The sequence below is a fragment of the Miscanthus floridulus genome, chromosome 1 (assembly GCF_019320115.1).
Source record: "Miscanthus floridulus cultivar M001 chromosome 1, ASM1932011v1, whole genome shotgun sequence".
NCBI lineage: Eukaryota > Viridiplantae > Streptophyta > Magnoliopsida > Poales > Poaceae > Miscanthus > Miscanthus floridulus.
Genome location: NC_089580.1, coordinates 80,695,431 through 80,719,917, shown reverse-complemented (window position 1 = coordinate 80,719,917; position 24,487 = coordinate 80,695,431). Strand labels below are relative to the sequence as shown.

Below are 24,487 nucleotides of genomic sequence, written 5' to 3'. Positions count from 1 at the left end.
AGCTAATGATAAATTATAGAGATATATCACCTATATATGAATACCTATGGCATATACGACCGATATTGATTTTTCAGGTTAAACTTCAATAATGGAAACAACCTATTATAATATTAAAAAAGTTTATTCTTCTAAATAGTAGGAGAAAAGCTAATGTAACCTAAATTCTCGCACAAATCAAGAGACTATCTAATCTAACTGTAACACAAATGTGAACTAGTTAAACTAAATCTAGAAACTACTTAATCTGAATGTAGTTACTATCTAGATCTACTGTCTACATGACTATTATTAAAATCTAATACCTAGGTAAATACTAATTATATCTATGAACTAATATGAACGGTGGAATCTCTGCTGACTCCTCTCCTCTCCTGTCTTCCACTTTTTTTTTTTAATAAAACTGAATTTCGGCCAATTTTTTGGCCTTTTATAGGGTGGAGGGGCAACGACAACAACATTTGAATGAGACAGCTTACTGCAAGTTCATTCGACGATAACTGCATGGCAGCGGCGCTGACACATACCGTCTGTGCAATTCAACCTCAACATCCATAGAATAAAAATGAAATAAAAAGCATCAGTGGAGCGCCTCAGCAGAGCAATGTTTCCTCCATGACTTCAAGTGGTTCTACGATAGGTGGATAACTGTGTTTTTACACTCATACTGAGATACATGGTATCGGTTCAGACATCCTATTAGGTAAGGTATAATGAAAGATATGCAAAACTAGTCCCCAGATAATGTGGGCAGATTTAGTGGATTTTTCTGACCGGCGGCTATATTTACCGTCCTTTTAAACCGGTGGTGAAACATGTGGAGACAGGATTGCGCTGCATTTACTTCTTTATGACCACATGAGCTGGCAGTTGATAAAACCACAGTTTGAAACACCCCTATACCGAGCCGTTTTTGAATAACACCTTGTCAAATGGCAGCATATGCCTAGATTCACAAAACTTACTACATTTCATTTTGATATAAAAAAACAAAATTAAAATATAAAAATTCCACTTTAGTACGGAAAAGCCTGAAATAACAGATCAGGTAGGCCTGCAAGAGCAAGGCCTGTAGTTGCTAGGATTTTGGGCTTATGTTCCAAGGCCCGGCCCAGCTCAAAACTAACCGCGAACTTGGATGACACTTGTCTTCTCCACGGCCCGAAGCCTCTCTCCTGCAGTCCTGCTCCCACACACGCCTCCCCTGACTCCGCCATCAAAAACATCTCCAAAACCCCACTCCGCAATGAGACCCGCAGCCGCAGCAGCCACCGCTACCGCCGCCGCGCTCCGTCTCCGCGCCGCCTCTTCCTCCCTCTCGCCGCCTCTCGCCGCCCTCCTTCCTTACCGTAGAGCCTCCCTCATCCTTCCTCCGCTGCGCCGCATCTGCTCCCCTGTGCCTCCCCACACCTCCGCCGCCCCCGATTCCCATCCCCCGCCGTGGTTGCCCTCTCCCATCATGGACGCGCAGTTCGAGCTCTTCCGCGCGCAGCTCGACGAGTCTTCCACGCTCCGTGACCGCATCCGCGCCGTCGTCGCCGAGATCGAGTCCGCCTCCCGCGTCGCCACCGCCGCGCTCCTCCTCGTCCACCAGCCCGTCCCCCTCGCAGGTTCGAGTCCCATCTCCCCCATTTCACTTCTTCTAGGGTTTCGCCACACCCAGACCGTTGCGCGTAATCTTGTTGCTTACTCCGGAACTGTTTACCGTCTTCTCTCTTCACGTAGATGTGCTCGTGAAGGCCAAGGCGCAGGTGGAGGTGATCAAGGGGCTGTACGCGCAGCTGGCGGAGGTCCTCAAGGAGTGTCCTGGTCAGTACTACAGGTGAATTGTTTCATCCATATTGGCGCATCTGTTTCCAGGTTATTAGAAATCGGGTTGTGGAAAGAAACATGTCATGTCTCGTGTTTGGACGGTTGTGGCTTAGGTACCATGGTGATTGGAGGTCCGAGACACAGATGGTAGTGTCGATGCTTGCATTCATGCACTGGCTGGAGACTGGCGGCCTACTCATGCATGCTGAAGCCCAGGAGAAGCTAGGGTGTATGTCTGGGCTCTGTCCATTGTTGCAGTAGTTGCATTGTGGTAATTGTTAATCTAGTATAGTGTCTCATGGCATCTAAGTTTGTTTTTTTATCCTGGCTTTTTCAGTGTCCTCTGGGGAGTTTGGCCTTGATGTTGAGGACTACCTGACAGGTTAGTGTCTCTATTAGTGTATACCTACTTCTTCTCTGTGTAAAAGTTGATGCTAATCAGTCTTGAGTGTTTTGCACAAGAACTGTACATGGAAAAATTTTCTTATCAATCTCCTTTGGATTCAAAGTTTCTGAAAATCCTGATGCATCTAGGCATGTTTACCTTGTTACTGGCATCAATTACTTATTGCTTGAAATGTGAGAACTATCACAGTATTGTCAAGCAACTCTTACTCATTTTGTTTCTAGATTTATGACACCTATGTCTTGTAAAATTTTGTGTGCAAATTATGCTGTGTACTTACATGAGGACTCACTTGTTTTGCAGGACTGTGCTTCATGTCCAATGAATTTGTAAGTTCATCAACTCATCAAAGAAAGCAATAGTTCTTGTGATTTTATTTTGTTAAAATAGCTCCTTTTTGGTTATGCTTGTGACCGCTTCAAACAACAGAAAAACTTCAATGAGCCCAAGTGTGAACATATCACTGTTACAAAGAGAAATTGAGAAAATCTGAGGACTAGAACCAATTATGCTTCAAGCCAATAATTAGATGCCATCAGTTGGAGCTCTAGAAATTATTTATATGTACCTGTGGAGATCTTATGTATCAAGATAAGTCCAAATAATTAATGTATACATGAATTCCACCTATGTTATTCAGAACTAATCATTTTACATTTAAAATGTCAATCATGCAGTAGAATTACAAAGCCATCAGGTAGGACTAAAAACTACTCTGTGATTTTGTTTCATGATTGCCATTTTACATTCAATTGGGCTAGTTGCTGCATGCCAGTTGCCATACAATTTATGGAATTGAATTTGGTACACAATGGTTTTCTGACTCTTTTATCTTGCTTAGGAAACTCGCTTTTAAGCTCCATTTTAGTTGTAGAGAGTTTGGAATTGTGATAATATTTTGTGTTTTGTACTAGGTAATGGCCTGTGCGTTGCTATGGGCATACAAAACTCAAAATAAAACATTTATTCTAAAAGATTATCATACTAAGGCCATTTTATTTGCTTGTGCAATAAATAATCTGATATTTTTTTGGTAGTAAAAACTCAAATCAAATACCTTAAATTCATTCTAAAATTCAGAAGCTTTGATGACCTTTCAATTTGGTTCTGTTTAATAAGTTTCATGAGCCGAGATACATGTATCCTGATATTCCTAAGTAAATCAATTGATGAATTGACTTGGCTTGTGCAGAAGTAAGACTCCTTTACAGTCTTTGAAACAAAATCACTCAAGTGCTTGCACATCTAGCTAATGACCCATGCATAGCATAAAATTTGTTTCATCTTTTTCCTACACATAAGGACCAAAATTCAGTCGTGCACAATGATAGCTATACAAATTTCAAAATGAAGCAAAAAGCATCATTAGTGAGGAACAATTTTGGATAGATGCAGATTTTTTACCACTTAAAGATATTATATATCTCCATTCTTTTGAAAGAAATAATATCAAAGATAGTGTTGGCAACCATCGTTGAGATTTTGCAATCATAAAAAAAAATTGAGATCTTATTACATGAGACCGAGCAACCAACCTTGCGGGCATGGAACATTTCTCCTCCCACATTTAGAATGATATCAACACCCTCCTGATCAGAACCAAAATGGTAGCCAATGTTTTGAGTCTGGAACTTGGATAGAGTGGTGTGTCATTTTTTTCTACTTGTCCACAATGTCCAGCAGCAAAAGGAAAATTCTTCAGCTTATTTGTGCTCCTGTCCACATGTTGAAGCCTTCACTGATCATGCTGGAGCTCTGGCCTCTCCATCAATCCCAGTGGCTCATGCTGTCAGCCTGTCACTATGTCATGTCCAACATCACCCAGCTGCTAAGCTTGACATTAGATACAATGGAACTGTCCTTATTTCAAGATTCACCATGCAAAAAGAAACAAATGCTACCAATTGCTAACTAATCAATTCCAGGACACTTACAACTGATTATAGCATAAGGTCAAGAGTAAAACATGGCATAGTTGATTATGATTCTTCTCGTGCAGCCAAAAGATGACATGAACAATATCAAGTATGGATGTACGTAATCCTACCTTTATAACCCATGGAGGCAATAGAAAAACTAAAATTGCAGAGCACCCAAGACTATAATCTGCCTCAAATCTGAACCAAAACATAATACTAAAATTGAAAGAGTCAATGGAGAATGGCTATGATATATACAAATTTGACCAATGTTGTGTAATCCCTCAAAACCGAATCGATGTCATTTGACAAAGGCATCATCTTGTTATTGTGATTAGGAGCTCCTTGGTACTCGAGACCCCTTTTGTTTGATTTTCTGCAACTTTTTTTTGACCATAAATACTAGCAGGGGAGGCCTCCACTGTAAGAATTTTATTAAAAATAAGAAACAACGAAAAAACTGAACAACTGTACACTAAGATAGGAAAATGAAACTTCAGTAAGTACAGAGATCATCTGCAAGAAAAGAGAAGCAGCATTACCATTTAATGTTTTTTTTTCTATTGGCATCTCTCAAAATCCCAAACGTTCACGGGTGTCATATTGGATCAGGGCAGAACTTCAAGTCTGTTCGACAAAAGCTATTTGATGACATCTTTCAGACTTTCAGCACACAATGAATACTGCGTTGGTACAAACTAATGAAATAGCATTAGACAATCATCACCTTAAACCACTGAACTGATTCTCTGTGAGCACTTTTATTCACTTTGACATTGGTTCGTGTTATGGACTTAATTTTCTTTGAGCATGCAAGGAATGTAACCCCTAAATATTTGGATTGCTGTTTAACAAACTCACAGAATGCGTGGTTACATTTCCTTGTAACTTACAAGGACAGTATGAACAAAATCCTAGGGTTTTAGTTGAACTAAGAGATGTTGACGCTACAGTATTTGGTCACCAGGTATAGTTGTGTGCCATATATTTGAGTGATTTCTGTAGGAACAGATTTGGCCAAAGTTGAAACTTCTCTAAGAAGCCAACTTAATTGTAGCGTTTTCCTATAGATCCATATGCACTTTTAACAGTTTTGCTACCTTAGATGGAGTAGAAGCTGGGCATTTGTTCCCATGTTCATCATCAAGTAGCGGTTGTAGGTGTTGTAAATTGGGGCATGTGAGCAACTAGATTTTCATATTGCTCAAGATAATAACTAATGCTAATTTCTTAAAGGATAATCCTGCAATAAATGTAAACTGCATAACATGTGTCTAACTATCATGTCATACATTCCCTTTGGTGAATTCTATAGCAGAAAGGGAGCATTTAGACTATGTTATAATTATAGACACTGTTTTTGGTGTTTCAAAAGATTTTGAGGATAGTTGCCTTTTCTTGTGACTGCAAGGAATGAAGTAAGGGATGGTGTTAGTTTCACATGATTTTAAGCATATGGTGTGAAACGGAATAACGATGATTTGGAAAAAAACGAGTCCGTATTGATCACAAAGAAAGTACGAATGGTTATGCCATATTATGTGTTGTGAACTACTGAATTACATCCATGTTAATGATTAAAATCTGCACACCCGTGGTTGAGAAGATTGTCTAGTCTCGCTGATTGTCTTTGCTGCTGAAAAGGTGTATGCATGTGTGAAGTTTGACCATAGTCGCAGGACTCAGGGTTGGAGGCGTGTTCCACGAACTTGGAACGCTGTCCCAATTTGAGGGTCCAGGATGAACTGGGTTGCTGCCCTTCTTCAGAAGGGTTATATCTGGATCGAATTTACTGCACTGAGTAATGGGGAGCAAGAGAGGAGGCTATGGAAATTGCCATACCTAAGATGAGGGAGGGAGACTGTCGAAGTGGACTTGCTGGCCACCTGGGGACCCCAATCTACAGTTGTGTCGAAATGGATGTGCTTCTTAGTGACCCAGTTGACCCATGAACCTGGTCGACTTGGGTCGTTGACCCAGATTAATTGGGGTCAGCGTTCCAAAATAGCCCCCCATCGATCCACATATCTATGACATCCGCGACCCCGACCCGAGACCTGGTTGACCCAGATTTCTTTTGACTGAGTTTGACACCTTTAGATCTTGAGCACAACTTCAAACTTATTATTAATAATAATAGAGCACACAACTCTTCCTTTGACATGGAAGTGTATTGTCATAAATGAGTATATTTAAGTAAATCTGGTGACAATCATTGCAAACTTGTCCAATGGTTGACACTTGCACATTTTGGCAGCAATTAGGGAAAAAAGCTATGCTTAGAGGAAATAATTCCTTCAAAGAACTTAAATGCTTTGATGATTAGCTTCCTTTTACCACCGCCCCTTCCTATTATGACTGGACTGGTTATACATTCTCTGAGCTTCTATTTCTTTTGGCATCAATTGATATGCTCCCTCAATTTTCTTCAGTTTGTTCACTGAAGTTGATTCTTCCATTTCATTTCATCATTTATTTTACATTATCACATTTCCTCCAAAAAATGGAATAAATGCATGACTGCATATGCTAACTTTACTTTAAATACTAAGTCAATTTATACTATTAATATGATAGTAAAATTATACACAATTGGATAAAAAATAAGTAGGTTGAGGGATCATGGTCAACATGTACTGATTATTGAGATGAATTTAAGATTTTTTTGTGAGCTCAGGACCAATCCATTTTATTCTTTTCCATTGGTGTCTAGTATGTTTAGCCCATTTTCTTTACACACTTAAATGAACAAAACATCCTAGTTGCTTCATGACATCAAGGGAAACAAATAAATGATTGAATCATATAGCACCTCTTCCTTCCATAGTTTCTTAATACTTACACTTCGAAAATTGGAACCTGGACTGATGTGCTGTCCTGTGGTGTACTTTAGGTGAAGGCAAAACTGTCAGTCATGGTTATCATCGAACTTTACATGACACCACCTGCATTTCATACTGGATAGAGATATCTTTTGGTTATTGCATGGATCGATGTTAGAAAAAGTTGTAATTCTCACGAGCCCTAAACTGGAATTAATAACTGTGATGATATTTTTGCAGCCTAGATTTGTAGTAAACCGCGTCACTGCTGGCGATTATGACTGTCCTAAGAGGGTTTTGGGCTTCTTGGCCGATCTTCATGCTTCGTTTAGGATGCTGAACCTGCGCAATGACTTCTTGCGTAAGAAGTTTGATGGTGAGTTTATCTGTTATCAACTTGTTTAAGCTTTTAACTGAAAACATGGCCTGATCTATTGCTGTATATTAATGCTATGCTCATGGTTGTTATGCTTTCATGGTATGTAATATGGCCTCCTCTCTGTTAATCATTTTGCAGGGATGAAGTATGATTTAAGGAGGGTGGAAGAGGTCTACTATGATGTGAAGATCCGAGGACTTGTACCTGCGGAGTTGAAACAAGAGACTCAATCGTAGAATCCTTGGTAATGTTAACGTACTTTGTGGTTTGGCTTTTGCCATCCATAACGTGTTCATCTAGCTAAAATGCCAGGAGTTTCTGTTAGAGCGTATGTGTTATGGACTGAACTGGTGTTTTGGGGGCACTCGCATGACCTTGCTCACCCCGCCACATGTTCATGCATTTGACCTCGGGATGTACATTTTGAGTTAGATTTCGTGAACCCTGGAGAGAATAATTTAATGTCTCACCTTGCCTTTTACAAATCTTGATGCTTATCTAATGGTAATGTAGATGTTTGGATTTTCATTCGGATTTGTGGTTTGTAGGCAAGGCAATGGATAGGTGTGTTTGGTTTGAGGAATGATCATCATTGTTTTAATCTCCTTTTTTTTTAGTTTTAGTGGAATAGAATGGGTTGGGTTGGTTCTTCGTCACCTCATCATATGCAAGCCAATAACTAGTACAAGGATGAGTGGATTCTCAAACCAAATATCCTATTCCGTTCTATGATGCTGATGTGCACAAGAGCACATATGCTAGCGGGAAAATCAAGTTCCGAGTCAGCCTGTTCGCCGGGAGTGGGATGAATTTATAAATCTGCAGTGGTCAATATTACTGTGCTTGCAACCGTAAGCAAGATGTCACTGTTCTTGCAGGGGTAAACACAGGACGGTATTGACGAAAGGAAAACCAGTGTAAGATCCCTGAACCTGAATTGGAATTAGCTTAAAAACGCATCTACAAGTTTTCTAGACATTGCCCGTACGTCGTACACAGGCTGCATTCCATCCTGTCCACCAGCAAGCTGATCTTCTTGTCAGGTGACTCTGCATGCAGAGCATACGATGCGGGCAGCAAAGCTATGCATGTGCGGGTCCAAAACACTTTCCCTTCTTACTTTTCTTTCATGGTATCTACGGAGAGGAAGAGTTTGCTAGTAACGAACGGAGGGGACTGACGGTCGTCTCATGAGCCTCCTAGAGTAGGTCGACCGTGTCCTGCTGAGCCTCCACGGCTTGGTCTTGGTCGGAGACCTTTACTCTTAGGGCGCCGTGATTGAGGTCGAATGGCAACACTACTTTGGCTCCGTATGCCAGGAAGAAAGGGGTGAACCCTGTAGACTAGTTTGGGGTCGTTCTTAGGCTTCAGAGGATCGTTGGGACCTCTACAACCCATCGTCTTGCATACTTTTTGAGTCGGTCGAAGATACGGGGCTTGAGTTCTTGGACGACCATGCCAATGGCCTGCTTGATTTGATCGTTAGTACACGGGTGTCCGGCCGAGGCCCAATCGATCCTGATACCGTATCCATCGCAGAAGTCCAAGAATTTTTTCTCAGTGAAGTTTGTTCCGTGGTCGGTGATGATACAATTAGGGACACCAAATCGATAGATGATGTCGAGGAAGAACTTGACTGCCTCTTCTGAGCGGATATTGGTGATGGGCTTCGCCTCTATCTACTTGGTGAACTTGTCCACCACCAGGAGTAGGTGAGTGAAGCCACTCGGGGTTTTTTTGAGGGGTCCGACCATGTCGAGGCCTTAGACCATGAATGGCCAGGTGATGGGGATGGTCTACGTCGGCAGGTGAGTTTGCCGAGCGTAGAACTGGTATCCTTCACACCTGTGGACCACCTCCTCTGCATCTCACAACGCAGTGGGCTAGTAAAAACCTTGGCGAAAGGCTTTTCCGACCAGCGACCTTAGGGCCACGTGATGTCCGTAGATTCTAGCGTGGACCTCGAGGAGTTGTTTCCCCTGGTTGGTCGGGATGCACTTCATGAGTACTCCCGACGGACTTCATTTGTAAAGTTCGTCACCGATGGCGACGAACGTCTTGGCGCGTCGAGCGACTCGTCGTGCTTTAGTTTTTTCTGGTGGGAGGACTTCTTCGAGGATGTAGGCGAGCAAGCGGCGCTCTCCAGTCGACCGGGTCGAGCATCATCACGGCGGTGTCGCCTGTCAATGTTGTGATAGGAATGTCAGGCCTGAGCCCCCGAGCGCTTGGTTGGGGTCGAGCCGCAACGAAGTCAGATCCTCCGCATGGCAGCCAATTTCGCGAGGAAGTCAACGACATTGTTGTCCTTTCTGGGGACATGATGCAGCTCGATCCCTCGGAACTTGCCCTCGAGCTTGCGCACCTCTTGGCAATATGCCGCCATGAGAGGGCTTTTGCAGGAGGATTCCTTCATGACTTGATCGATGACCAGCTCTGAGTCGCCGCAGACATATAGTCGTGTTGCGTCGAGCTCGATGGCGATGCGCAGCCCATTGACGAGGGCCTCATACTCCGCAGCATTGTTCGAGGCTGAAAAATAGAGACAGATTGCGTAGCGGAGCCTGCTCCCATCTAGGGAAGATTAGAACCACTCCAGCCCCCTGAGCCGGGCACCATGACCGACCCGTCGAAATACATCGTCCAATACTTGTGGGTGATGTCCGGGGTCAGGAGCTGGACTTCCGTCCATTCGGCGATGAAGTCGACAAGAGCCTTGAGACTTAATAGCGGTGCGGGGGACATACCTAATGTCATGGCCCATGATCTCGAGTGCCCATTTGGAGATTCGTCCCACGGCGTCGTGATTGCGGACGATGTCTCCCAGCGGGTACGAAGTGGTGACGATGACCTCATGATCAGGGAAGTAGTGCCTGGAGCTTCCAGGTCACCATCAAAACATCATATAAAAGCTTCTGGACCTGGGGCTAGCGAACCTTGGCGTCGGCGAGTACCTCACCGATGAAGTACACAGGTCATTGGACCTTCAGGGGGTGTCCCGGCTCCTCCCTCTCGACTGACGAGGGCGGTGCTTACCACGTGGTTGCTTGCCGCGATGTAGAGGAGAGGTTCTCCTCGTTCGGGAGCGACGAGGATTGGGGCTGACGTCAATGACGCTGAGGCTTTCCAAAGCCTGCTGTGCCTCCTTTGTCCAGACGAATGCGTCTATCTTCTTGAGAAGTTTGTTGAGAGGCATCCCCCGTTAGCCTAGTCGGAAGATGAACCGGCTCAGGGCAGCCAAATAGCCGGTGAGCCTCTGTACGCCCTTGACATTGCGTATAGGGCCCATGTTGGAGATGGCTGTGATTTTTTTGGGGTTGACTTCGATGCTGCGCTCGGACACAATGTATCCGAGTAGCTTACCCTTCGGAACCCTGAAAACACATTGTCGGTGTTTCGAAACAAACACCAACTAGTAAATTTATATTTATTGCGCGTTAGGCTCGGATGGTGTACTAAAGGACATAAGGTTTATACTAGTTCGGGCAGAGTATCCCTACATTCAGTTTGATGCTGCTCGTGTTATTAGTACCGAAAAAGGTTCATAGTAGGGGGTACAAACGGTCAAGAGAGGGACAGGTCCCAAGTCTCTGATGGAAAGGTTGAAAGGATGCCAAGAGCTCGATTGCTGCTTGGCTGTGTGTTGTATGTGGAATCGATCCCTCCTCTTAGTGGGGTGCCCTATCCTCCATTTTATAGACCAAGGGGGAGCAGGGATTACAGATGGGAGAAAAAGAAAAAACCAGAGGGTGGAGAAGGTCCTTCGAAGGAGCCAGGTCTTCCTTTCCCCCTGTGCCTGCTCTGCTGGCATGGCAGACCGTGTCAAGGGATGGCATGTTCGCCGATCCTTATAGGGCCATGCCCTAGGCCTCATTCAGCAAGTGGGTACGCCCCATCCCACATGGGCGGACGGTGCAGCGTGCCAGGGAGCTGAGCTGTGACCCTACGGGGAGTAGACGGGGAAAGTGACCATACGTCCGTCACTATAGATGATGAGTTCTCTTCTGGACTGTAGTGGTTGTCGTATGCCTGTGTTAGTATCCGTGCTCGAGGGCTGATGACCGCTGCCTATAACACTGTAGGACAAAAGTCAGCGCCTACAACACTATTCAGGCTGTGTCATGCCTTGGAGGGCTTAAAGCGCCCGTCCCGTCTTATCCTATTGGTACCTTCTTGCAGGTGCGCAGGGCATGGTCCTCAGGTACTGTGGTTGACCTAAGTGTCCTGTCTTACCCTGTGCTTGTTATTACGAGGGGGCAGGGTGTAGACAGTCGGGCGAGGTGGAGCCAGCCCTCAGCCGTCGGGCGAGGCGGAGTCTAGCCCTTGGGGGTCAGGCGAGGTGGAACTAATCTTCTGTCGTTCGGGCAAGAAGTGTAGTAGCATTCTTGTCTGATCGGAAGCGTTAACGTTCGATGGTTATTAGCTCCACCTCATTGGGTACCCCGGTATTAGGTCCCCGACAGTAGCCCCCGAGCCCCTAGGTGATTCGAATAGAATCGCCCGAGGGTATTTCGATTCGCCAGAGGATACGCGCGAGCGCACCCGTAGGGTGTAGGCCCTGAGCCCCCTGGGTGATTCAGATAGAATCGCCCAGGGGGTATTTCAATTCGCCAGAGGGTGCGTGCGAGCGCACCCGTAGGGTGTAGCCCTCGAGCCCCCGAGTGATTTGGATAGAATCGCTCTGGGGGTATTTCGGACCCTTCGCGGGCATGACTATGAAATTTGGTGTTTTGACAACTAGATAACTTAAAGGAAACGCTGGTATCCTGTTTGCGGGGATTCGTCCAGGGTCAGCCCGGTTGGGTCTCAATTGTGGATCGAGGCTCACGCGCCTGAGTTCTAACCACTCGCGGGCCCATCCCTTGTTGGGACGGCCGTCGAGACTATTGGGCCAGCCCTCAAGCTCCTAGACCCAGGTGGGCTGGAGAAATGCTTTTTGACCCGTATCCCCTCTATGGGAAATGAGTCCTAGTCTGCTTCGGGAAGACGAAACATTCAGTGCGATTTTAGTGGGAAAGGATAGGGATCGCGGGCGCATATTCCGCGACGTGACGTGGTGGCGTATCATGGCAGGCTCAAAGACCTAGGCGGGCGGTTGCTCTTCTCACATCCGTCGCCCCTACAAAACTAAGGGGTTCACCCTCAGGGTTCCGTACTTTGCCTCCTTGCCCTTGCATCTACAACCTCCGTCGCCAATCGCCTGAGCCTCCTGCACCCGCATCGCAGCCGTCATTAAGCTCCTGTTCACCCCCCTCCCAATCGTTCAATGGAGCCATGGTGCAGATCCGACATCACCCCTCAGTGCCTGGAGGGTCTCGTTCGCCATGGCCTCCTTTGCCCGCTAACCGCTGCCGAGAAGTGGTGGCTGCCCGGTAATGAGGATGAGCCGTCGCTGCCCTAAGGCTACGTGGTGTCCTTTGCTCGCTTTCACGAGCGGGGATTCGCCACCGCACCCACAAGTTCCTTCGGGGGCTGCTGGACTACTACAAGGTGGAGATGCAACACCTTACTCCCAATGGGGTTCATCACATTGCGGCGTTCGTCGCCCTATGTGAGGGGTTCTTGCGGATTGATCCCCACTTCGACCTGTGGCGGTATCTCTTCACCGTCAACCTTCTGAAGAAGCGGGTCGGGAAGCAAGAGGTGATTGTGCTAGTGGGATGTGCCGGTATTCATCTCCGCAACAACCGGGTCAACAAATACCCGTTGATGCGTATGTCGACCTCCAACAAGGGGTGTCATTCGCATTGGTTTTATGTCAAGGACATTGTTACCGCCCCCTTGCCTGCGTTCTCCGGGCGCATCATCGAAGAGGTCTGGAGTCGTGGAAGTGGGGTGTCCTAGACAAAGATAAGAAGAAGATCAAGGACCATCTCGCCGCCCTCCAAATTCTGAAGGAGAGGGGCGTGAAGGTGTCGGGGATCATCAGTGCCTACCACATGAGGAGGGTGGCGCCGCTGATGGCGTGCACGCTTCCCCTGCACCAGATGGCGCCTAGAGCATTGCTCGAAGGGACGGTGCTTGTCGACGAAGCGCTCCTCCCCTCCGAAGTGGCGCAGCGCATCTAGGAGGCAATGAAGCCTTCGAAGGACAATGCCGGCGTTGTCCTTGATTTTGTGTATCCGGTGCCGGGGCATCCCCCAATGCGGCCAGAACCGGGGTTCATCGACTTCGTAAGTTCTCTTTCTCCATGCCTCCTTTTTACTTGAATTCCTGACCCCTTGGTGCTGACATCGGGATAGTGGGACCAGCCAAAGAAACTTGTCTTTATGGATTGCTCGGCTCCGCTGCCGAAGGACAAGTTCATGGCGGTGGCCAACCGCGCCATAGCCGAGTGATAGAGGAAGACGAAGGAGTCCGAGCAGAAGAAGAAACAACAGGCGCAGGAGCGAGGATAGGAGACAGACAGTGAAGACGACGAAGACGATGACGACAAGGTAGTTGCCGATGTGGAGTGGGATGTCCTAGGAGGGTGAGGATACGCTGACAGGTACCCACTCGTCCACAGTAGGGACCCTTCCCGTTCCATGCGGGGGGAAGTGAGTCCACGGGGCCGGTGGAGATGGGGCAAACCATCGGCCCGTCCTCAGGACCGGTGGGAGCGGGCGGATCTGCCGCCACGCCCAGGGTGCCGGTGGAGGGGGGTGGCTCCACTGTCGCGCCCCATGAGCTGATGGGGGCGGGCGGATCTGCCGCCGCGCCCGAGGTGCCGACAGAGAGGGGTGGCTCCGTCGCCGCGCCCTCAAAGGGAAGGGAGACAAGCCCCTCTGCCCGGGAGCAGGGGGCAGGCTCAAAATGGTCTCGCCTAGATGAATTGGAGCAGGAATCTGGGGGTTCGTCCCCAAAACGTTCCTACCGTCCAACAGCGCCAGCGTAAGTCACTGATTCCTCTGTTTTTCCTGTTCTTTTTGTTTTTCAGTGTGACCTATGCCTTTTAACTCTTGCAGAATCTTGAGATGGGGCCGCTCTTTGGCATTGGCGCCCAAGAAGAGCGTTGCTCTTCAGGCGGGACGGGCACCATCGCCCAACATCGCTCCAGTTTTGGGCAGGAGCGGAGTCGATGTTGCGGTCTCATTGGCTGGTCAGGCGCCGCCTGCGGTGGTGCCCGTGCCCTCGGTGGGTCAAGCAGGCGCCATGGCTAAAGAAGCGTCCTCGGGGGTCACCGAGCACATGGTGGCGGAGGTGATTCCACCACCTACGTCGGAGGAGATGGAGCCGCCGCTCGCGCTTGTGGTGCCCTCCATGGTGGGCACGGCACCGCAAGCCGAGGCCCCGGCGTCGTAAGCGGAGGTGGCCACGACCGTGACAAGCCAGGCGCCGTCGGACACAGCCACGATGGTGTCCGAAGGAGCGGCATAATCCATGCTACCAGCGGCCCAGGCGACGACGCCCGAGGCAGGCCGAATAGAGGGGGATACGGCTGGAGGGTCCCCGAGCGTCGTGGCGGTGGTGGAGAGGACCAGTGGGGGGTCACCCTCGGCCCTGATATCAAGGGTAGCCGCTCGCCCACACGGGGTGAGCCGTCGCTCTAGTGGACGGATCCTCAAGACCCAACGTCGACTCTCTTCTCGCTTGATGATGCTACCGAGAGCATAGAGTGGGAGAGTCTCGACGAAGGGATCTCGGCTATGATGGATGTCCTAAACTAGGCTAGGGGCGTCCTACGTGACGTCATCGTTCCCACTGGCCAGGTATCCGCTTGATCTTCCCTCTCGCTTTCTTCTTTCTTCGTGTATTTTTGTATTTTTGACACTGGTCTTCTTTTCAGTCCCTCGTCGCGGTTCCTCCGTGAGCAGAAGGTGGAATGGGACCGCCTCACTAAGGAGGCCCGGCTACGTGGAGATGTGAGCTCCAACCTTGCTGCCGCCCAACAGCGGGAAGCCGAGGCGCGTTGGGATGCAGAGGAGGTTCATGGGATGTTCTAGGATCTGTCGACAAGGGTGCAGTAGGACGAGGAGGCCGCCAGGGTCCGAAAGGAGCGGGACAAGCTGCTCCAGAAGGATGTTGAGGCCTGCCAGTGGGCTGTCGACCTCCTGGCTGAGCTGGAGATGGTGCTGGATCTCAAGCTAAAAGCTAAGGAAAGGTCCGTGACCCTACAGTAGAGGGCGAATCTAGATGTCGAGGTGATTGCCCGGCTGCTTAGGGAGCGAGACGAGCTACGCCAGACTATAGAAAGACTTCGCTCGGAGCAGCGGCACATGGCCCGCGAGGAGCGCAACTAGGTCGTCCGAGCGCGCGACTGAGGTGCGTTAGGGGGTCAGCTCCCTCTGGGCGGATCTTTGAGCCACGGTGGCCCAAAGGCTGGAGGCCGAGAGCATCTCTACTAGGCTAGGGCACGGAGCTTGTCGAGGTGCTGGGGGATTCTTTAGGCCGAGAGCGATGAGCACTGATCTCCTACGCGCTGCCGTCGGGGTGGTTTTTGATGACCTAGGGGGTGGCACGGCCTGGAGGAAACTGGCTCACTTGCTGGCCCATGCCGTGGATATCACGGCGCGGGTGAGCCATCTTGAGGAGAACGCCTTTCATGCTGGGATCACCCAAGCCTTTGCTGTTGCCCTCTCTCATTATGATCAGAAAATTAACTTGGAGGCAATGAGCCTCGGCTTCATGCCTGGCTATGAAAACTCCGAGCTAGATGAGATTGAGAAGGTGGTGACTCCTATTGTGCGGAACCTAGCGGACAGGATGAAAGACATAGTTCTCCCCTCGAGGAAGTAGTTAGTCAAATGAGTTTGATAAACATTTATCTATAATCTGTAGACAAGTGTTAGTACTTTTGTGTCCGAAAATAGATTTGTAATTTTGTTTTGTTCGTTTGATCTTACTTTCTTCCCTTTTGCATTTGAGAAAAAAGGTTTATGCGATCCGATCCTTCCATTCGTTAAGACTGTAGGGCCCGAGGTGTATAAGGGGGAAATTTCGACTGTGCTGGTGAGCAAAGTTACTATAGCCGTCGGGGCGTGGGTGTTTTGTAGTCTTACCAGGCATGCTCGTTTATCTGTTCCCACAAACCTTGCCGTCAACCTTAATGCGAGGAAGAGGTCTGATGCAACGACTGTTGCGAAAAAGGAGGTATTTATACCTTTATCAGCCCCCGAGTGAGATCCGACCCCTTGCGGTCGCTGGGGCCGGATGTTACTGGAGACCGAAGCGAGGGTAGCAAACTTACTCTTGTATTCGCACGTACCCCTTACTTAGGATTTTAACGATCATTCTGTGATCGTGCGTTTGGTCTCATTGCTAGCCCGGACTTCCTCGAGCCCCTGCGTGTGGCGGGGATTCGGTCAAGGGTCAGCTCGTTTTGTGTCTGTCGCCCCATCTACGGTTTCCGTAACTGGAGGGGTTGAGGCGACGTCACTTGCCTCGACGACTCGAGTGACGTGCTTGATGAGCTCGCTAACGGGGATGTGCGAACAGAATCCGATCCCGTTGCTTTGCGACAGGGTCGGCAAAGCCCCCGGGTGGCGTTCTGTTGCTCCTTGACCTGCCTTCCAATGGATTCCCCCTCAATGGGGACTCTTTGGGCTCGGCTAAAGGTCGGATTGAACTAGAAGGTTGAGATGACCCTATCAGCCTCTATGTGGGTAGGGCAAAGGCTGCTGAGGCTCATATGTGTTTTCTCCCCTGGCTCTTGTTTGATGCGAGGCGGCCTCGGACCCTTCGTGGGCCAGCCTTTGAACCTCGGTCTCTCGATCTCAGATCGAGCGGCTCGAGCCCCCGAGCCCCGTGGGGTCTAATAGGGGTCGGTCGTATTTCACGCGTCACCCCGTCCTCGGCTTCCGCAACTGGAGGGGCTGAGCTAACGACACTTGCCTCGACGGCTCGAGGGTCGTGCTCAATGAGCTCGCTAACAGGCACGTTCGTGTGGAATCCGGGTCCGTCATTTGCTGACGGGGTCGGTAGAGCCCTCATGTGACATTCCACTACTTCTTAACTTGCCTCTCGGTAGATGCCCGAGCTGTTCGATAGGCTCAGGTGGCCCGTTGGCCTCTCCTCGACGGAGATTCTGTGGGTTTGGCTCGAGGTTTTGAATCGAAAGAGAAAGGTTGAGATGTCCCTGTCCGCTTCTGAGTAGGGTCGGGCAGGGGCGGAGCCAGCCCTCAGACATCGTTGATTGAGTTCGAGACCAGTCGAATTTACCCTCTAGCCTGTTAGACTTCTTTGCAGTATGCAACCATCTTGGCGTCGTGATAGCTCGACTCCTTCTTGACTTGGTGATGACCAGCTAGGAGTTGCCCCAGATGTTGAGGCGTCTGATGCCCAACTCGATGGTGATTCGTAGGACGTTGATGAACGCTTCATACTCAGCCACATTATTGGATGAGGGGAAATGGAGACAAACCATGTACCTTATGCGAACCCCGAGGGGTGATATGAAGACCAGCCCCGCGGCGGCGCCCTTCTTCATCAGCGACCCGTCGAAGTACATCGTCCAGTACTCTTGATCGACGACCGTCAGTGGTGTTTGGACCTCGGTCCATTTCATGATGAAGTCAGCCAACACCTAGGACTTGATCGCCGTTCGGGAGGCATATGTGATGCCTTGGTCCATCAACTCGAGCGCCCACTTTGTGGTTCTTCCCGTGGCGTTCTAGCTCTGTACGACCTCACCGAGGGGGAACGACGTCACGCCCGTCATGGGGTGTGAATCAAAGTAGTGGCATAGCTTCCTCTTGGTGATGAGGACGGCGTATAGGAGCTTCTGGATTTGGGAGTAGCGGGTCTTAGAGTCGGATAGTACCTCGCTAATGAAGTACACAGGGCACTGCACCTTGAGGGTGTGCCCCTCTTCCTCCCGCTCTACTACCAGGGCGGCGCTGACCACTTGTGTGGTGACTGCTATGTATAGCAGGAGGGATTCTCCATCTGTCGGAGGAACCAAGATTGGGGCCCTTGTCAGAAGTAGTTTGACCATGTCAAGTGCCTCCTAGCCCTCGGATGTCCACTCAAAGTGGTCGGCTTTCTTCAGGAGTTGATAAAGGGGGAGACCTCATTCGTCGAGGCGCAAGATGAATCGGCTAAGGGCGGTGAGGCACCCTATGATTCGCTAAAGCCCCTTTATGTTCTGAATCGGACCCATCTTTGTGATGGCTGAGATCTTCTTCGGGTTGGCTACGATGCCATGCTCGGAGGCGATGAAGCCGAGCAGCATGCCCCTCGAGACCCCAAAAACACATTTCTCGAGATTGAGTTTGATGCCATTTGCTCGGAGTTTCACGAAGGTTTGCTCAAGATCGGTAATGAGGTGGTCAGGCCATTTGGTCTTAACCACGATGTCGTCAACGTAGGCCTCAATGGCCCACCCAATGAGGTCCCCGAAGCATTTGAGCATATAGCGCTGGCACGTAGCCCCAGCGTTCTTCAGACCGAATGGCATTGAGACGTAGCAGAACGATCCGAAGGGGGTGATGAAAGATGTCGCGAGCTGGTCGGACTCTTTCATCGTGATTTAATGGTAGTCAGAGTACGCATCAAGGAAACAGAGGGTTTCACACCCTGAGGTAGAGTCGACTATTTGGTCTATGCACGACAAAGGAAACAAATCCTTTGGGCACGCTTTGTTGAGACTCGTATAGTCAACACACATCCTCCATTTCCCGCTCTTCTTTCATACAAGAATGGGATTAGCTAACCACTTTAGGTGGTATACTTCCCTAATGAATCCGGCCGCTGATAGTTTTGCTATTTCTTCACCGATGGCCCTACGCTTCTCCTCGTCGAAGCGACGCAGGCGTTGCTTCACCGGCTTGGAGTCTGGATGGATCTTCAAGGTATGCTCGGTGACCACCCTCAGAATGCTTGACATATCCGAGGGTTTCCACACAAAGATGTCTTTGTTGCCGTGGAGGAAGTCGACGAGTGTGCTTTCCTATTCAGAGGAAAGTGTGGTACCAATGCGTACCATTTTGCCCTCGGAGCTGCTGGGATCCATGAGGACTTTTTAGAACCCTCGGCCGACTCAAAAAACCCGATCGATTTCTTGGCGTTGGGCGCCTCTTCGTCTACCTCCTTGAGGGCGGCGAGTTCCCTAGAAGCAACAATTGCTGTGGCGTGGCCGTAGCACTCGACCTCGCACTCATAGGCGCACTGGAAGGAGGTGCCGACGGTGATAACCCCGTGGGGGCCCAGCATCTTTAGCTTGAGGTATGTATAGTTGGGGAGGATCATGAACTTCACATAGCATGGACATCCTAGGATGGCGTGGAAGGTTCCGGGGAACCCAACCACCTCGAAGGTGAGGGTCTTAGTCCTGTAATTGAAATGATCCCCGAAAGTAACTGGCAAATCGACCTGCCCGAGTGGCATGGCCTACTTCCCAGGCACAATGCCGCGGAAAGGTGCTCGGGTTGGGCGGAGACGCGTTCGGTCGATGCCCATCTCATCGAGCGTCTTGGCGTACATGATGCTGAGGCCGCTGCCTCCGTCCATCAGTACTTTGGTGAGTCACTTTGGGCTGACAATTGGGTCGACCACAAGCGGATATCTCCCCAGGTGCGGGACAGTATCCGGTTGGTCGGTTTGATCGAAGGTTATGGCGAACTTCGACCACCGGAGGATGGGAGGTGTGGCTAGTTGGGCCGTGTAGACTTTGCGGTGTGCGACCTTCTAATGGCTTTTGGAGTCGTAGGCCACTGATCCTCCGAAGATCATAAGGCAGCCATCTAGCATCAGAAAGCCATCGTCCTTCTCCTTGGTGTCGTCCGTAGTGGGGGCAGGGTCTTTCCCCTGCTCCCCTTTGTTGTAGCCTCCAGACAAGAACCGCCGCATGAGGCCGCAGTCCTTGAGCAGATGCTTAACAAGAAAGGTGTGGTTCGGGCACGCCCCCTTGAGTAATTTTTCAAAGTGGTTCGGAGTACCCTCCGTGGGCTTCCGACCACCCTTGCGGTCAGCAGCGGCCACGAGTGAGTTCTTGCGCCGTTGCTTTTTATTCTTCCTTTTGGCGGAATGATTGGAGGTGCCTTCACCGGCACCCTCGTTCCGCCTTGCCTTGCCAATGAGGCGATCGAAGATCGCTCCGACCGCCTCTTCTCCTGAGGTGTGGCTAGTGGCGATGTCTAGGAGTTCCTTGGTGGTTCGTGGGCCCTTGTGTCCTAGCTTATGAACTAAGGACTCACAGGTCCTCCTGGATAGGAAGGCTCCTATCACATTGGCGTCAGCGATGTTAGGGAGCTCGTTGCACTGTCAGGAGAAGCGCCGGATGTACCCGCGGAGGGTCTCACTGGCCTTCTAATGGCAGTTTTTGAGGTCCCATGGGTTCCTAGGGCGCTTGTATGTGCCCTAGAAGTTTCCCACAAAGATCTCCTTTAAATTCGCCCAACTTTAGATCGCGTTGGACGACAGATGTTCCAATCATGCTCGTGCTGAACCAGCCAAGAACAGTGGAAGGTTGCGGATAATGAAGTCGTCATTATCCGCACCACTGGCTTGACAGGCAATCCGATAGTCTTCGAGCCAAAGTCTAGGGTTTGTCGCCCCAGAGTACTTAGGGATATTGGTAGGTGGTTGGTACCTTGGTGGAAAAGCAGCGTTGAGGATGTGCCGGTCGAAGGTCTGAGGGCCTGGTAGGCCAGGGCTCGGGCTCCGGTCCTCGCCGCTGTCGTAGCGTCCGCCGCGGCGAGGATGATAGCCATGGCGGGCTCCTTCTCTCGAGTCACTGTAGGTGCGTCTACGAGCGTCGAGAGTACTACGTGCGTCGCGGTTGCGGCCAAGACATTGATGTATTGGGATCGCAGCGCGCTGCCTGCTGTCTTGTGGTGCCTGGTGGACTGATGCGTCCCTAGCGTGGTGCACCAAGGGCGTGCACTGGCTGGTGTTGAGGTCGTGTCGCCGAGACAATGAGCTTTCTGCCTGCTGCGCCGCCGCATGCTCGAGTAGCGTGCGCATCTCATGGTGGGCCTGACGATCCTCGGGCGTCGCAGGCTCTGGAAGGCCATGGAACAAGGTCGTTGCGGCAGCGATGTTTTGGCTCTCCCAGGCGAAGTGAGGAAGGGTTTCATCGTCAGCGATGATCCTTTGGTTCACGTCACGGGCCCTGGCGCGCGCGCGTGCCCACTGTCTCTGCGGTGTTCGATCTCCCGATTGACCTCCGTGCATTCCCGTACAAGCTGGATTTTAGCTTCTTTGATCTCCCGCTTTCATGCTCTTAGCTGCTCCACCCCTACATGAGGTGGGGCCGCTGTCTCCCCTTCGGTTTCGTCGCTAAGGTTGCCTGCTGGGGTGGCCTCCTCCGCGAAGATGCTTTCGAAGTGTCCCTCGGGGGTACCTACCATGAAACATTCCTAGGTGGGGTGATGGCTCCCCCTGCTGGAGTCAGAGCCAGAGTTCGACCTGGCCCCTCCATGAGGAGGCCATGGAGGGATTCCATGACACTTTCGATCATCCCCCTGAACTCGTTGTTCGCGGGGGACGGGATCATGCGCTGCGCCACAAGGTGGCTAACGGTTGTCGTGGCGTTGCGGAGACCGAACGGAAGTGTCGTCGGGGCGCTCCGTGCGAAGTGTTCCAGAGAGAGGGTGAGGCAGCGTGGGTCCTCCCTAGATGGCTGGGGTCCAGGGGAGACGCTGGGCTGGCGCTCAAGCCTCCCATAGTTGAAGCCGATGGAGGGGAGAGATTGGATGGCGGCGTGGGCCAACGTCAACTCTCCTCCCACCATGACGATGAAGTCCAGGTCACTGAAACGCACATGTGCGCCCGGGACCCAGTTGATTGCATGGCTAGCCATCCGAGGCCTGATTTGGAACGCACAAAGGCCCCTACCTGACGTGCCAACTATCGGTGTTTCGAACAAACACCAACTAGTAAATTTATATTTGTTGCACGTTAGGCTCAGATGGTGTACTAAAGGACACAATGTTTATACTGGTTTGAGCAAAATGTCCCTACATCTAGTTTGATGCTGCTTGTGTTATTAGTACCGAAAAAGGTTCGTAGTAGGGGGTACAAACGGTTGAGAGAGGGACAAGTCCCAAGTCTCCGATGGAAAGGTCGAAAGGATGCCAAGAGCTCGGTTGGTGCTTGGCTATGTGTTGTGTGTGGAATCGATCCCTCATCTTATTGGGTGCCCTGCCCTCCCTTTTATAGACCAAGGGAAGCAGGAATTACAGATGGGAGAAACAACAACAACAACAACAACAACAACAACAAAGCCTTTAAGTCCCAAACAAGTTGGGGTAGGCTAGAGTTGAAACCCAACAGAAGCAATGAAGGTTCAGGCACGTGAATAGCTGTCTTCCAAGCACTCCTATCTAAGGCTAAGTCTTTGGGTATATTCCATCCTTTCAAGTCTCCTTTTATTGCCTCTACCCAAGTCAACTTCGGTCTTCCTCTGCCTCTCTTCACGTTACTATCCCGACTTAGGATTCCACTACGCACCGGTGCATCTGGAGGTCTCTGTTGCACATGTCCAAACCATCTCAACCGGTGTTGGACAAGCTTTTCTTCAATTGGCGCTACCCCTAATCTCTCACGTATATCATCGTTCCGAACTCGATCCCTTCTTGTATGACCGCAAATCCAACGCAACATACGCATTTCCGCGACACTTAGCTGTTGAATATGTCGTCTTTTCGTAGGCCAACATTCTGCACCATACAACATACATTCTGCACCATACAACATAGCAGGTCTAATCGCCATCCTATAAAACTTGCCTTTTAGCTTCTGTGTTACCATTTTGTCACATAGGACACCAGACGCATGCCGCCACTTCATCCACCCTGCTTTGATTCTATGGCTAACATCTTCATCAATATCCCCGTCCCTCTGTAGCATTGATCCTAAATATCGAAAGGTATCCTTCCTAGGCACTACTTGACCTTCCAAAGTAACATCTTCCTCCTCCCGAGTAGTAGTGCCGAAGTCACATCTCATATACTCAGTTTTAGTTCTACTAAGTCTAAAACCTTTGGACTCCAAAGTCTCCCGCCATAACTCAAGTTTCTGATTCACTCCTGTCCGGCTTTCATCAACTAGCACTACATCGTCCGCGAAAAGCATACACCAAGGGATGTCCCCTTGTATGTCCCTTGTGACCTCATCCATCACTAAAGCAAACAAATAAGGGCTCAAAGCTGACCCTTGATGTAGTCCTATCCTAATCGGGAAGTCATCCGTGTCTCCATCACTTGTTCGAACTCTAGTCACAACATTGCTGTACATGTCCTTAATGAGCCCAACGTACTTCGTTGGGACTTTATGTTTGTCCAAAGCCCACCACATAACATTCCTTGGTATTTTATCATAAGCCTTCTCCAAGTCAATAAAAACCATGTGTAGGTCCTTCTTCTTCTCCCTATACCGCTCCATAACTTGTCTTATTAAGAAAATGGCTTCCATGGTTGACCTTCCGGGCATGAAACCAAATTGGTTCATAGAGACCCGCGTTATTGCTCTCAAGCGATGCTCGATAACTCTCTCCCATAGCTTCATAGTATGGCTCATCAACTTAATTCCCTGGTAATTTGTACAACTTTGAATATCCCCTTTATTCTTGTAGATCAGTACCAATATACTTCTCCTCCACTCACCAGGCATCTTGTTCGATCGAAAAATATGGTTGAACAACTTGGTTAACCATACTACAGCTATGTCCCCGAGGCATCTCCACACCTCGATTGGGATACCATCCGGTCCCATCGCCTTACCTCCTTTCATCCTTTTCAACGCCTCTCTGACCTCAGATTCTTGGATTCTCCACACAAAGCGCCTGTTGGTGTCATCAAAAGAGTCATCCAACTGAAAGGTTGTGTCCATATTCTCACCATTGAACAATTTGTCAAAATACTCTTGCCATCGATGTCGGATCTCATCCTCCTTTACCAAGAGATGCTCCCTTTCATCCTTAATGCACTTAACTTGGTTGAGGTCCCATGTCTTTCTCTCACGAACCCTAGCCATCCTATAAATGTCCTTCTCTCCTTCCTTCGTACTCAAATGTTGGTAAAGATCCTCGTACGCTCTACCCTTTGCCACACTTACAGCTCGCTTTGCAGTCTTCTTTGCCACCTTATACTTCTCTATGTTGTCCACACTCCTGTCATGGTACAAGCGTCTATAGCATTCTTTCTTCTCCTTAATAGCCCTTTGGACTTCCTCGTTCCACCACCAAGTATCTTTAGCCTCGCGTTCCCTTCCTTTGGTTACTCCACACATC

The 24,487-nt window shown here is 49.4% G+C and overlaps 1 protein-coding gene across 1 annotated transcript; it reads left to right on the top strand.

The window, feature by feature from the left end:
- Positions 1–1,196: 1,196 nt before the first annotated feature.
- LOC136488139 (uncharacterized) lies at positions 1,197–7,874 on the top strand. Its single transcript, XM_066485166.1, has 7 exons — positions 1,197–1,610; positions 1,726–1,822; positions 1,926–2,041; positions 2,150–2,194; positions 2,522–2,547; positions 7,200–7,335; positions 7,477–7,874. Exons 1-7 carry the CDS (start codon positions 1,247–1,249, stop codon positions 7,572–7,574), a joined length of 882 nt encoding a protein of 293 aa, XP_066341263.1. The 5' UTR covers positions 1,197–1,246; the 3' UTR covers positions 7,575–7,874.
- The last annotated feature ends 16,613 nt before the right edge of the window (positions 7,875–24,487 follow it).

What these genes read in the sequence shown, in the direction of transcription:
- LOC136488139 (XM_066485166.1), top strand. Translation starts at nt 1,247, where the DNA reads ATGAGACCCGCAGCCGCAGCAGCCACCGCTACCGCCGCCGCGCTCCGT. An exon ending in TGTTGAGGACTACCTGACAG is followed by an intron (nt 2,195 to 2,521) that starts GTTAGTGTCTCT and finishes CTTGTTTTGCAG; the next exon opens with GACTGTGCTTCATGTCCAAT. An exon ending in CTTGCGTAAGAAGTTTGATG is followed by an intron (nt 7,336 to 7,476) that starts GTGAGTTTATCT and finishes ATCATTTTGCAG; the next exon opens with GGATGAAGTATGATTTAAGG.